This window comes from Sarcophilus harrisii, chromosome 2, assembly GCF_902635505.1.
Source record: "Sarcophilus harrisii chromosome 2, mSarHar1.11, whole genome shotgun sequence".
Classification (NCBI taxonomy): Eukaryota; Metazoa; Chordata; class Mammalia; order Dasyuromorphia; family Dasyuridae; genus Sarcophilus; species Sarcophilus harrisii.
This window is the reverse complement of record NC_045427.1, coordinates 312335480-312350338: the sequence shown is the minus strand read 5'-3', so window position 1 is coordinate 312350338 and position 14859 is coordinate 312335480. Positions and strand designations below refer to the sequence as shown.

At 33.6% G+C, this 14859-nt stretch overlaps 1 protein-coding gene across 6 annotated transcripts in view; it reads right to left on the bottom strand.

Annotated features, from left to right (window-relative positions):
* Positions 1-14859, bottom strand: part of KTN1 (kinectin 1) — a 145808-nt gene that overhangs the window by 76725 nt on the left and 54224 nt on the right. For all 6 annotated transcript variants that reach the window (XM_031952625.1, XM_031952624.1, XM_031952626.1 and 3 more), the window contains 5 exons: positions 13172-13288; positions 10786-10926; positions 9011-9117; positions 3208-3340; positions 1975-2059 (listed from right to left, as the gene is read on the bottom strand). In XM_031952625.1, coding sequence (XP_031808485.1) covers positions 1975-2059; positions 3208-3340; positions 9011-9117; positions 10786-10926; positions 13172-13288 — 583 coding nt within the window. The remainder of the gene's footprint in view (positions 1-1974; positions 2060-3207; positions 3341-9010; positions 9118-10785; positions 10927-13171; positions 13289-14859) is intronic.

The window sequence follows — 14859 nt, the reverse complement described above, 5'->3', positions numbered from 1 at the left end:
CCTGCCTCTAGAAGGAGGAGTCAACCTGATGAAATGAATCTCTCTTAGAGGCCTCCGAGAGAGGGCTTGTGGGCTTCTTCCCAGAGTGCTCCTCTTCGACCCCTGGGAATGTTCCGAAGTAATTCTCTCTAACCCAAAGCTAAGAGCCTCTTTACATATGATCTCCCAAAGGTTGACTCCTCCTTGTGGAGGCAGGGATTAAGGGAGGTGTGAATTCGGATATCTCATCCTAAACCCTGAAATCTCCCAAACGGGTGAACTCCAATGAGTAAAGGTAGGAATACAAGCATTGGTTCTCAGTTCCACTTAGTACCTTGCTTCTTCTGGCCCATAACATCTCCTTGTAGGATCAGATCAATCATACTGAACCATGCTAAATTAGATAATTATTGTCTCTATCAACTCTAATGACTTTACACTTTGTAAAGATTCCAACAGCATTGAATTGGGAATATAGTTTGAAGAATAACTGGAAAATTAAGTGAGTCAGATTGGAAATTCAAACTCCAGACTGAATAATTATTTTATCCTAGATCTAATAAGGTTCTTGAATAAAAGAATATAGTGTCTCTCAGCCCCCCGAGAATAGCTTTCATTTTTGCTTTGCATTCTCAAAACCTATATTCAGAATTCCAGTACTTAGCATATAGCACAGCCAAAAAATAAATAGAGAAAAAAAAGGCAAGAGCCTGAATTGTATGATTATGAAAGTGTAGAGAAGTTGACATATAAATAATAATAATAATAATCTCTCACAATATCTAATAATTCACTTTTAAGATGGTTAACAGAGTTAACATGAGTTATTAAGATGGTTAATAATAACATGATTAAAGGGGAAGATGAGCTGGTATAAACCTAGGATGACCTTTCCTCCTCCCCTCAATTACTAGTGCCTTCCCCTCCAGATCACAGAATTTACAGGTATATGAGACCCTAGCAGCCATTATACCATGCCACCTTTCTAAAGAAAAAGTACACACTAAATCATTTCAAAGGCAGGAGACAAAAAAAGTCTACTATTGGAGTTGAATCATGAATGAGAAAGCATCCCAAATTTGAACACGGCAATAAATAGGAGATGAAGAGGGAAAGCATTCCAGGCATGAAAGACAGCTTATGCAAAAGCACCAACACAGGAATGTTAGGTACAAGGAATTGCCAGTAGATCAGTTTGGCTTGAATATACAGGAAGAATAAAGTGAAATAAGTCTAAAACGACAGACTAGAGTATTAAGGGCTTTCACAGTACAGCTCCAAAACCTTGAGAGATGCCATGCTCAGGGTGCAAAAGATATATGTACAGGCTTCTTGTTTGACTCAATATTATTTTTTAAAAAGAGGAGTCACACCTTTTAGAGTATGGAAGGGCAATATTTGTAAGTTCTTTCTCCATTACTTTAAACAAAGAATATGCTCAATAGTGCTAGTTGAAATTATTTAAATCTAAACACTAGATTCTAAGAGGTAAAAGAAAATTGAGATATTTTGGCATACCCAAAAATATCTTCCCTCTCTCTCTGTTCCATCCAAAAAAGTTATAATAAAATTTAAAGGTATAAAAGAATTAAAAACTCAATTCTCTGTCCCATGGTCTCTGAATAATCCCTTTTCTCAGGGCACTAGATCTATCAAAGAAAATGAGGGAATAACATAGTATCTCCTTGTATCTCAAGGAAAGAGTCAGAAGCAAAGGGAAACAAAAGAAAATTACAAAAATGAATATTCAAATATAGATATGCTAATATTACATTTAATATAACTTTTAATAAGGGAGATCAAAGAACTTCCAGAAAAAAAATAGTCTTACAAAGGAAACATCAAAATTAATTTCTTTTCTTTAAAATTAATAATCACTCTCAAACCAAACAAAAACAATAAAACTATCCACATGAAAATTATTATTATTCCTTAAAAGTTAATGCAGAGTTAGGGATTCATCAAAAATTTTACATGAGTAATTCTTCTGCCCACCTTGTGCTGCTTCATGCTCCGATGTTCTTTTCCTGATATAGCTCTGGACCTCTTCCCACCTTCTCTCAGCTTCTTGTAGTTGAACCTTGAGGTTTTAAAAGAGAGGAAAGAGCAGAAAAGCTTTCAGGAGACTAACATCACATATTATGTAGTAAATCATCTCTTTCAACTTATGTGCCAAAATCATCTTTTGCATACTTTCCTCCCTCAAACTGCAAATTTGCAAGACTTGGTAATGATACATGAACAGGATTAACAATTTAGTAATTATTTCAAAACATATGAACTCTCAAAATTGTTAGATCCTGAGATGCCTATTACAATAACTGAACCAAAAGGTGGGCCTTATTTTCATTACCTCTTTTTAGGATAGGCCTGCACCTTATTAATAAATCTTATTATTATAAATATCTAAAAGCTTAAGCAAAATGACTTTGTAATATTTATCAGCAGTGACTGAAAAAAGTAGACCAGAGCAACTATAATTTTTAATGTTATTCATCCATATAGTACATTCCAAAAAATATAATGGACTACTACAACATAAATAATGCTGTGATGCCACCAGCCAAACCAATGTGGAAAGGCTAACCAAAAAAGTTAACTCTTTTTTCCTCAACATAGAAAAATATTAAAATATTGAGAAATGAGATAGTTATACTCTGTCCTGTATGTTCCATTTATCTCTCTGCCAAATTAATACCCAAGTGTTCTGTTACTGTGATAAGAGATAATGATTACTGTTGCAATAGTCTGTTTATCATTTTAACAGACACCTGTGAAAAAGCAGCAATGTCACTACATAAATATTAAAATCACAACACATCAATAATAGCATTTCTATGGTATTACAAGTTCTGAAAAGTGTTTTTACATATACCATCTTAATTCTTCCTTATAATAGCAGTAATTCCTATTTTACAGAAGAGGAAACTAAGGCTCAGATGTAAAAGGTTTTGCTTAAAATCATAAATCATAAAATCCTAAGGCATGCAATAGAAATATTGTTTGAACTAAGTTCAGCACTGTTCATGACAATATATGGCCATTTTTATGTCAAAACTCTCATTTCCCTATAGTTATGCCACCTCAAAGAAAATAGAAATTCTATTAAGATTCACACCTTTAAGCTAACCTAAATTTACATTTAGGTTATCATTAACTGTGGTGCCCCTTTAAAATTAACAGGTTTACACAAGGGCATAGCACATCTCTGAAAAATGCGTAAGTCACCTTCAACTGAGAAACTGCTTGCTCGGCATTCTTTTTCTGAATTTCCTCCTGCTGCAACTTTCCTGTTTTCTCTTTCAGTTCATTCACCAATCTTGTACAATCTTGGCGGAGCTTATTCAATTCAGAAGACTGCCTGAAAATAAGAACTGAATTAATTAAATTGCTACAACAAGCATATGAAATAAGCAAAACTTAGGATATTGTTAAGTAGACAAAAAAAAATAAGTAACTCACTCCAAGTTTTCTTTTTCTATCTCTAAATGTAGCTATTAATGAGGTTTAGTGAGATTTCATTATCCTTCTTAAAAAAAAAATCAAAATTATAGCCAAAGTCAGATATAATTTTTAAAAGTTGGATATAATTTTTTTTAAATGTGAGGTTCTAATTTTTACATATCATGAAAAGTAGATATTATTCATGTTAGCTGTCTCTATGACTCCTTCAAAAGAGAAGACACAAGAGTATCTCCTAAAATTTGTCCCTTTGAAATTTTATAGTAATCAGAATTTTGTCTTATAACAGTTGGAGCTTCCATACAAATTTGATTGTTTTTAACTCCAAGTTAATCTAAAGATAGTATCATTTACTTATGAATATAACTCTGGTTAACCTTGCTTTCAAAGGTTTAAAGAGACTTCAGTTTGATTCATCCCTAATTTATGTGAGGTTTATATTTTAATTTTTTTAAAAATGTGTGGGATAAGGGTTTACTATCTTATTTAACAAGGGAACATAGGATATGTGGAATATAGGAGTGGATGTGGTCTAATAAAAACAACTAGTTAAATGACCAGATCAAGTCACTTATCTTGAGAATGATTCTCAAGGGGACAGAGAACAAATAGAGTTTACTGAATTGGGGGAAAGAGTAGAAAAGGGGAGATTTATGATCAGACCTGCAATCTCAATGATAGCTGAATGGAGGATAAATTGAAATGAGAAAAAACTTGAGGCAGGCAGACTGACCAGAAGGTTATTAAAATAATCCAGGGTGAAGTAATGAGGGTCTGCATTAGAATGGTGGCAGTGTCAGAAAAAAGAAGGCATATTTGAGAAATGTTGCACAGGTGAAATCGACAAGCCTTGGCAACCCATTGTATATAGGAAAGAGGAAGAGTCCTCGAGGATTTTGAGAGATAATAGGGAGCCCAAGAGTACACTTAAATTATAAGTGTAAGAACACTCTTTCATATGAGTGGTAATAATTTCAATTTCATCGTCTGAAAATTGTCTGTTCATATCCTTTGACCATTTATCAATTGGAGAAAGGCTTGGTTTCTTATAAATTAGAGTCAATTCTCTATATATTTTGGAAATGAGGCCTTTATCAGAACCTTTAACTGTGAAGATGTTTTCCCAGTTTGTTGCTTCCCTTCTAATCTTGTTTACATTAGTTTTGTTTGTACAGAAGCTATTTAATTTGATGTAATCAAAATTTTCTATTTTGTGATCAATAATGGTCTCTAGTTCGTCTTTAGTCACAAATTTCTTCCTCCTCCACAAGTCTGAGAGATAAGCTATCCTATGTTCCTCCAATTTGTTTATAATCTCGCTCTTTATGTCTAAATCATGGACCCATTTTGATCTTATCTTGGTATACGGTGTTAAGTGCGGGTCCATGCCTAATTTCTGCCATACTAATTTCCAGTTATCCCAGCAGTTTTTGTCAAATAATGAATTCTTATCCCAAAAGTTAGGATCTTTGGGTTTGTCAAACACTAAATTGCTATAGTTGACTATTCTGTCTTGTGAACCTAACCTGTTCCACTGATCAACTAATCTATTTCTTAGCCAATACCAAATGGTTTTGGTGACTGCTGCTTTATAATATAGTTTTAGATCAGGTACAGCTAGGCCACCTTCATTTGATTTTTTTTCATTAATTCTTTTGAGATTCTTGACCTTTTATTATTCCATATGAATTTTGTTGTTATTTTTTCTAGATCATTAAAATATTTTCTTGGAAGTCTGATTGGTATAGCACTAAATAAATAGATTAGTTTAGGGAGTATTGTCATCTTTATTATATTCGCTCGACCTATCCAGGAGCACTTGATATTTTTCCAATTGTTTAAGTCTGACTTTATTTGTATGGAAAGTTTTTTGTAATTTAGCTCATATAATTCCTGACTTTCCTTTGGTAGATAGATTCCCAAATATTTTATGCTGTCGACAGTTATTCTGAATGGAATTTCTCTTTGTATCGCTTGCTGTTGGATTTTGTTGGTGATATATAAAAATGCTGAGGATTTATGGGGATTTATTTTATAACCTGCAACTTTGCTAAAGTTATGGATTATTTCTAATAGCTTTTTCATAGAATCTCTAGGGTTCTCTAAGTATACCATCATATCATCTGCAAAGAGTGATAGTTTGGTTTCCTCTCACTGCCTATTCTGATTCCTTCAATCTCTTTCTCGACTCTTATTGCCGAGGCTAGTGTTTCTAATACAATATTGAATAATAATGGTGACAGTGGGCAACCTTGCTTCACTCCAGATCTTACCAGGAAAGATTCCAGTTTTTCCCCATTGCATATGATGCTTACTGATGGTTTTAAATATATGCTCCTGACTATTTTAAGAAAAAGTCCATTTATTCCTATACTCTCAAGTGTTTTTATTAGGAATGGATGTTGGATTTTATCAAATGCTTTTTCTGCATCTATTGAGATGATCATATGGTTTTTGTTAGTTTGCTTATTGATATAGTCATTATGCTAATAGTTTTCCTAATATTGAACCAGCGCTGAATTCCTGGTATAAATCCTACTTGGTCATAGTGTATTATCCTAGGAATGATTTTCTGTAATCTTTTTGCTAATATTTTATTTAAGATTTTAGCATCGATATTCATTAGAGAGATTGGTCTATAATTTTCTTTCTCTGTTTTCAGCCTACCTAGTTTAGGTATCAGTACCATGTCTGTGTTGTAAAAGGAGTTTGGCAAATTAAGACAACTCTGAGATACCACTACACACCTGTCAGATTGGCTAAGATGACAGGAAAAAATAATGATGATTGTTAGAGGGAATGCAGGAAAACTGGGACACTGATGCATTGTTGGTGGAGCTGTGAACGAATCCAACCATTCTGGAGAGCAATCTGGAATCATGCCCAAAAAGTTATCAAACTGTGCATACCCTTTGATCCAGCAGTGTTTCTACTCTGCTTATACCCCAAGGAGATACTAAAGAAAGGAAAGGGACCAATATGTGCCAAAATGTTTGTGGCAGCCCTGTTTGTAGTGGCTAGAAGCTGGAAACTGAGTGGATGCCCATCAGTTAGAGAATGGTAGGGTAAATTGTGGTATATGAATGTTATGGAATATTACTGTTCTGTAAGAAATGACCAGCAGGATGAATACAGAGAGGCTTGGAGAGAATTACATGAACTGATGCTAAGTGAAATGAGCAGAACCAAGAGATCATTATATACGTCAACAACGATACTGTATGAAGATGTAATCGGATGGAAGTGGATTTCTTTGACAAAGAGACCCAATTCAGTTTCAATTGATCAATGATGGACAGAAGCAGCTACACCCAAAGAAAAACCACTGGGAAATGAATGTAAACTGTTTGCATTTTTGTTTTTCTTCCCGGGTTATTTTTACCTTCTGAATCCAATTCTCCCTGTGCAACAAGAAAACTGTTTGGATCTGCACACATATATTGTATCTAGGATATACTAGGACATATTCAACATATATAGGACTGCTTGCCATCTAGGGAAGGGGGTGGAGGGTGGGAGGGAAAAATTGGAACAGAAGTGAGTGCAAGGGATAATGTTGTAAAAAAAATTACCCTGGCATGAATTCTGTCAATAAAAAGTTACTATAATAATAAAAAATTAAATTAAATTAAATTTTAAAAAAAATTTTAAAAAGGACAAAAAAAAAATTATAAGTGTAAGAGATGGAGAGGACAGTATTGCTCCCTATAAAATAAAGGAAAATAGGAGGAAAGAGCGTGGCAGTTTACAGTGAAAGACAATGAGTTCTGTTTTAGGATGTGTTTAGTTTTAAGATGTCTACTGGACATCCAATTCAAGATATATATATATTGTAGCCTTCCTTTCTCTCTGTGTATTAGCCAGTCTCCTCTTTTCCCCATCTTGACCTCTTAGTTAACCAGCTCAATTCGACAATGACCTTTACAGGGAGTTCTTGAAGGGTAGAGAGATTGGACAGAGTGTGGAAGAACAAAACTTGGAAAGGGAAAGATGATGAGGTAGAAAGGAAAGTGATTATGGTCAGATAAAGAGATTTCTGAATTCATAGAGGTGATGCATTTGCGGGTAATAGAAAGTTCCTTTCTGTGAATGACATGGGAAAGAAGGAACAAGTCATGAGAAATTAGTAGATTAAGGAACTAAGGGATTAAGGACATGTTTGAAGGACATTTATGATATATATTTAAATCCCCTCATATGAATTCAGGAGTTGAAGAGAAGGAAAAAATTGTGAGCCAAGTCCTGAATTTACTAAGGAAGGGGAGTAAGCTAGTAGTCTATAAACAGCTATCAGGATTTTGATTCAGTAGTACATATGGATTGCACGAATCATAAAGGAAAAGAGGTTATTGATGAAGTAAGGGAAAAGCTTTACCAATGAGCCAAGGAGAATGAAAATACAAGTAATAAAAAGAGTGGCCAGGAAAAGAATCAGGGAAAAGAATCAAGCTTCAGTGACTGCTAGAAGATAGAAGGGGGAAAAATAGGAAAAGATTTAAGATGAAGAAAATATTTTTGCCCAGGGAATAAGCACTCCAGAGAGCACAGGTGAAGAGGTAAATAGCATCTGGTTGAGACTATGGAGTGGGAGGGTTCAGGGAGACAGATCACATGGTAGGAGATGAGGATTTGGGTTTCGATGATGATCCACAGAGTTTCAGACGCGCTATAATGTATAGGTTATGACAGCAGCACAGTCCTCTTAGCTCTTCACAAGCAAGATACCCTGTCCCTTGGATCCAATTTTTTTTTTCCTGACTGTTTCACAAGCTTGGAATACAGTTCTTCCTCATCTACTAGCTTCCCTTTCTGTAAAAATCCATCTATTATAGAAATCTTTTCCCAAACCCTCTTATTTCTAATGCCTTTACTCTTTTAATAATGTTCCATTTTTTCTATACATTGCTTTTTGTTTACTTTTTGTCTCATTTGTTTACTTATTGTCTCCCCCATTAGATTTCTAGCTCCTTGAGAGGAAGGATGACTTTTTATATTTCTTTTTTGTATTTCCAATGCTAATACTAGTACCTGATGCTTAATAAATACTTATTAGCTAACAAACTAGATAATACAAAGTCCTTTCAACATTAAAAAAGCTATCAGTCTAGAAATGATAAAATTACCAAAACCAATAATGTTACATACAGAAAACACAAGCAACAAAAAATGAAGACTAAAACCCAAAATTTAAAAAAATTTAAAAAATACACACACACACACAGGCACACACATACGTAGACAGATAAATATAAAAACATATGTTAGAACCAGGAAGTTTTAAAGTTATTGAATAGATTTCCTTCTGCAGTTTAGAAAGCTAATGTAAAAAAAAGGAGGCAGAATTAGATTTGTACAAATATTGCACAAACATTGCTCTTCATATAATGGCTTAATTAAATTAAAATCCTCATTAGGTCTCAATTTTGCAGAATTTTTTCAAAGAAGAATCAGCTTTAGAAAGGAGGCAATAATCACAAGTATTCTCCATTCCCAATCAGCAAATGCCATAAACATATATACTAATTTTTCCCACTCAGGTACAAGTAAACAGTCTTCTAGTCTAACATACTTGCTTTCAATCTGATTAGTCGTATTGCTGACCGCATCCCTCAGAATACCATTTTCCTGCTTCAAGTGGGTAATTTCTGCTTCCATTTGCTCACGAACTTTCTGAAACTAGAGATAAAAGACTTTTGTTTAAATTACTTGTAAAGGAATGGAAAAACATAAAAACTACTTAATAGAAACTAATTATAACAAGAAAATGGCATCAAGAACCAAAACTGAGAACTCATTTCATGTATATCAGTGTCAAAAAAGAAAAGTTAAATTGTCAAAGGTTTCAATACAGAATACAGTGAAGTTATTAAGACAGATTAAATAGATCCTGATGCACTCACCTCAATGTTATATAGTACTACAGAAAAGAAAAGTTACCCTAATAGATCACATATAAAAGGCAATGGGAAAAAGAAATAAACAGGTTTAATTGTATTATGCTTAAAAAGTACCATAGTTTGTGAATTAATATCATTATCCACATAATGACATAGCAAGTAGATAATTAAAGGAAAGATAAACCTAAATACTGGGAGAAATAAAAAACAAAAACCATTACAACTTGGGATGGTCAGCATAGATTTTCCTATGTTTGAAAGGACTAACAAAAAGATCTAAATTGAATTTCAGGAGATTTAGGTATAATAGATCTCTGGTGATTACTAAAAGGAAAGTGAAAATATTATAACTATTTTTAGCTATGCATGTCACCTTCACAAAAAAAAAAAGGAAAAAAAAACCCTCATAAGCAAATGCACAAAAATGATCCCTATTAAATATTCCTTTACTGACAATAATGTAATTAAATATATAATCAATGAGGAGCCTCTGCAGAAAGAAGTCACTTTAAATGGAGAATAATTTCATCCTTAAAATGTGGGTTAAAGACAAACTTAGATTGAAGAATGAAACATATTTTTTGGTCTTTCTTTTCTTTTCCACCAGAGCACTGTTAAGCAGAAATTTGTTCTACATGACTTGTTTTTTTCCTTCCTAATGGATAGGAGGAAGGAGAGAATCTGGAACTGAAAATAAAATTGAATAAAAAAATTTTAAGAATATTAGTTTAAAAGAAAACTGTAGCAACAAAAGATAATTTCAAGCAAAAAATAGAAATGGAGGCATTGGGGAAAGTAGGGAAGGTGGGAAAGAGAAAATGGAGACAAAAATTTACCCTTCAAAGAATATAAACATGTAAAGTTTTGGGAAGAAACATGAAATTAAAATTCAAATGAATCTCTTCAACACTCCAAATTAAAATATTTTTCAAGTTAGCCAATACAAAAACTAATTAGAAGAAAAAAAGGAAGGATCTAATAGTGAATTGAATAGACAAATGGACTTGAAGTCAGGAAGACTAAAGTTCAAATCCAGTCTTAAAAACTAACTACTTGAGGCAGCTAGGTGGCGCAATGGTAGAGCACCAGCCCTGACGTCAGGAGGACAGGAGTTCAAATATGACCTCAAACACTTAACACTTCGTGGCTGTGTGATCCTGGGCAAGTCACTTAACCCCAATTGCCTCAGGAAAAAAAAAAAAAAACTAACTACCTATGTGACCCTGGGAAAGTCACTTCTGACTCAGTTGCTTTACAACTGTGAAATGAAAACAGAAATAAAAACACCTCTGAGGCCTATTATTAAGATCTAATGAGATATCTATAATAAATATGTCTGTACTGAACCCCTTCCCATAAGACTATGGAATAGTCCACAACAAATATTAAATATTCTAAAAGAAGTTTAAGTTTTGTCCCATTTGAATTCCAAGCAATGTAAACATACCTTCATTTGCATCTGTTGAGCTTCCTGATACCCAACATGTATTTTGTTCTGTAAAACATTAAGTTCCTTTTCTAGCGTACCAATCCGTTCTTTCATCCTTGTTATAACCATACCACTTCTGTCCTTCTCTGTCATCATCTCCTAAAATTGTGAATCAAGAAAAGAAATGGAATTTTTTTTTTCAACTAAAACCAAAAAAAAAAAAAAAATTATAATATTTTTTTAAATCTTAAATTTAAGTGAAGCAATCAAAGTCTGAAATGTTAATACTAGCAGAAGATTAGTCAACAATGATTTTTTTATCAAAGTACATTATCACCTACTCTAAATTTAACTTTTACTGACTCATTTTTCAATTACATTCCATAGCTCATGAGAGAGGCCAAGCCTTCCTCATGACTAGCTACTGAGATCATTTTAAATCCAAATAATTATCTTCCCTATTTCTAGAATGAGAGATAGAAGTAGAGAACTGGCCTCAGAATCAGGTTTCACATACTGTTTCTGACCCATCATGTCTGGGTGATCTTAGGAAGATCCCTGTACCATTAGGCCACGAGTGAGGGACCTTTATTCTGCCATGGGCCTTTTGGATAATTATAACATCCTTTACAAAATATACAAAATTATCAATTTAAAGAACTCAAGCAGTGGGATGTTGTTGTAGCCTGCAGTTGCCTTGATAGGACCACAACAAATGATTTCAGCAGTCTTATATGGCCATAGGCCAGATATTTTTCACCACACTTTAGGCAGTTCTATAAGACTAAGTTATAGAGAAATCACTGTCCTACATTTTTCTCATTTGTAGCATTTTGCTCATCTGGGAGCTTTTTATACCAATGAAGTCAAAGACTCGCTCATTTTCCTTTCCCAACCTGATAGTTAACCCAATATTTTCTCAAACATATTATTCCTAAATACAAAATTACATAGGGACTAAAAGCATTTTGTTAAAAATTTTGTATAAGCATATAAACATAAATGAAACATGAATATCAAAGAATACTAGTTCCATTTACTCAAAATCTACAATGAACATATTTCAACAAAAACAATCCTTTAGGGGGGGAAAAAAAAAGCATGTGATAGTGGGGGCGGGGGGGTTCTTACATAGTTAAATCTTTTTTGATAATCAAACCAAACTTATTTTTGACTCAGGTTACAGGACCAGATGGTTCATTGAACAACAAATTTAGTTTGATTCATCTTCCATCAAATCTCAAAAAGAATGGAAAATTTATATACTTCTCTAAAATTCTTTCCCAAGGCACAAATTAATAAACAAGGGCATCATGGATTAGTTTCGTTTCATTTTAAAAGATAGCTTTTATATTCTCAATGTTTTAATCTAAATCTTTCTAATTTGCTTCATTTAAATTGAACTTCATTATCAGGGCAACCCCAAAGTACTGACCCCAAGGAAAAGAGAAAGGATGTTAAGTTCTCTTAAGGTAAGAAACTTTCCTCCTCCTTTTTTGAGAGGGGGTAGGAAAAGCAGAGGTGGAAGATTATAGGAAAGAAATATCAAAAAAGAATATCAGATGTGGTTGATGTATTAAGTATTTTTGTAAACTGCTTTTATTTCTTCTTTTCCATTCTTTGTCATAAAGAATAAGTTCTCAGGGAAGAGGAAGAAAACATTCAGAAAAATTAAGGTGATGTAAAAATAAAAATAAAAAAAAATCAATAAAATTAAATAAGTACACAAATTGACCTTCAATTACTATAATAAGATGTTTGACCAAAAAAATCCCTAAAATCTTTTTTCTGTTATTTCTTAATTTTAGGAACCAAGATTAAAAATGAAAAGCTAAAAACATGCTGACATTTCCTTCAAGAACCTAATTTGAACAAATGAATATTCTATTATTTCATAAAAAACAATTACACATCAAATTCCATTAAGATAAATACCACTGATATGTCTATATTCTTTTGTTGTATTAAAAGAGCATTTATATATAGATATTAATTTTATTAAAATAAAAAATGTCGGGGTAGCTAGGTGGCACAGTGGATAGAGCACCAGCCCTGAAATCAGGAGGACCTGACTTCAAATCTGAATCTGGTCTCAGGCACATAGCACTTCCTAGCTGTGTGACCCTGGGCAAGTCACTTAACCCCAATTGCCTGGGGGGGGGGGGGGGAGGTGTCAGAGAACACCATGAAACCCAAACAAAACCAAAAAATATACTAACAATATCATTAACTCATCATGTATTAATGTCATTAAACACAAAGAAAACTAAAAATTTATAAAAGAAAATATTCCCTTTGTTTTGTAAAATTCTCATTAAACAAAATAAAACTTAGAACCACTGCCTATTTCTTAGAGAATGGTTTCTTTATTACCCATTTTGACTCCCTCTTGAAATTACTTTACCTGAGCTAACTGCTTGCACTGATCCTTTGCAATAACAGCATCTTCTCTTACAGCAGCAAGTAACTTTTCTTTTTCTTGAAGCTGGTGTAAAACTGCAGCTACTTCACTTTTACTAGACTATAATGAAAGAAATCAAGGCAGATCCATTATTCATGATTTGTTAAAGAATCCCCTCAAACAATTACACCCAATATCAGAAGACTAGTGAAAGCCCCCTTGTAATTATCTGAGTTTTTAACTTATACAAAAGGAGCACGTGGTTCAGAAATGAATCTCCACAATCAACTAGATGCCATTTAATCCTAAAGAATAACCAAACCAAGACACATTATACAATCAATGATTTACGCACCAAAAAACTTCAAAAGCTGTATTTAAACAAAAAAGTGCCTAGGCCTAGGTTCCTCCTTCTTAAAAAAGCGACTGTTTACCAAGTAAGGACCAGGGTCCTTTAATCAACAGCATTAAGAAACCAAATCAACTAGCACCAATCAGTATTCCCCACTAAAAGTCAAAAGGCTAAATAGAAAAGCAAGAGGGAAACAAAACTTATTTCCAAAAAAAGAATAATATTAATAAATTTTATTTCTAATACTTAACATAATGATATAGCTTTACTCCTTTATCAGGATCTCTTCTTGTTCAAGTGATCCCATTCCTCTCTGGGGACAGAAATGGACCCCTCTGTCATCTCCACTCTATCACTTATTTTCAATATCTCCTTATTTATTGACTCTTTCCCTACTACCTACAAACATGATCAGGTCTGTTGTATCCTGAAAAAAGCTCTCACTTGATCTTTCCATTCTCACTATCATCCTTTATTTCTGCCCTTTGTAGCTAAACTTCTTGAAAAGGACATCCACAATAAGTACTTTGATTTTCTCTATTCTCACTCCCTTAGGACCATACAACCCAGCTTCCAACCTTACCGTTCCAGTGAAACTTCTTTGTCCAAATTTATTAATGACTTCTTAGTTACTAAATCTAATTGCCTTTTTCCCCCCCTTAATTCTCATTCTCCTTGACTTATCCAGTGCCTTTAATGGATATTCTCATCTCTCTAGGTTTAAAGTAATCTACTCTCTTCGGATTCTTCTTCTACTTGACTGCTCCTTCTGTCTCCTCATCCAGATCATACCCTTTACGTGTAGGAGACCCTCAGTATTCTGTCCTAGGCTCTCTTCTTTCTTCCCTCTAAACCATTTTTCTTGATGATCCCAGCAGCTCCCAAAGTTTAATTGTTCATCACTCACTTCTCTCATGTCTGTCTCTTAGGGATCCTATTTGGGGTTTTCTTGGCAGGTACTAGAATAATTTGCCATTTCCTTTCTCTAGCTCATTTTACTTATTTTTTTATTTAATATTTTCATTTTTCCCTAGTTATATTTAAAACAATTTCTTTATATTTGTTTTTGAGTTCTAGATTCTCTTTCTTACCCTACCCTCAGCCCCCATTAAGAAAGTATATGTGAAATTATGCAAAACATTTCCATGCTCCCTCCCCCAAAAAAAAAAAAAAAAAAAAAAAATGAAAGAAAGAAAGGGGGAGGAGATAGACAATTCTGAGAGAGTATGGGTCATTCACTCTCCTACTCTTCCCCCTCTTCCCCTCCTTTGTAAAAGCTTTTTCTTGCTTCTTTTCATGGCAGACAATTTACGCCACAATTTACACCATTCCACCTCTT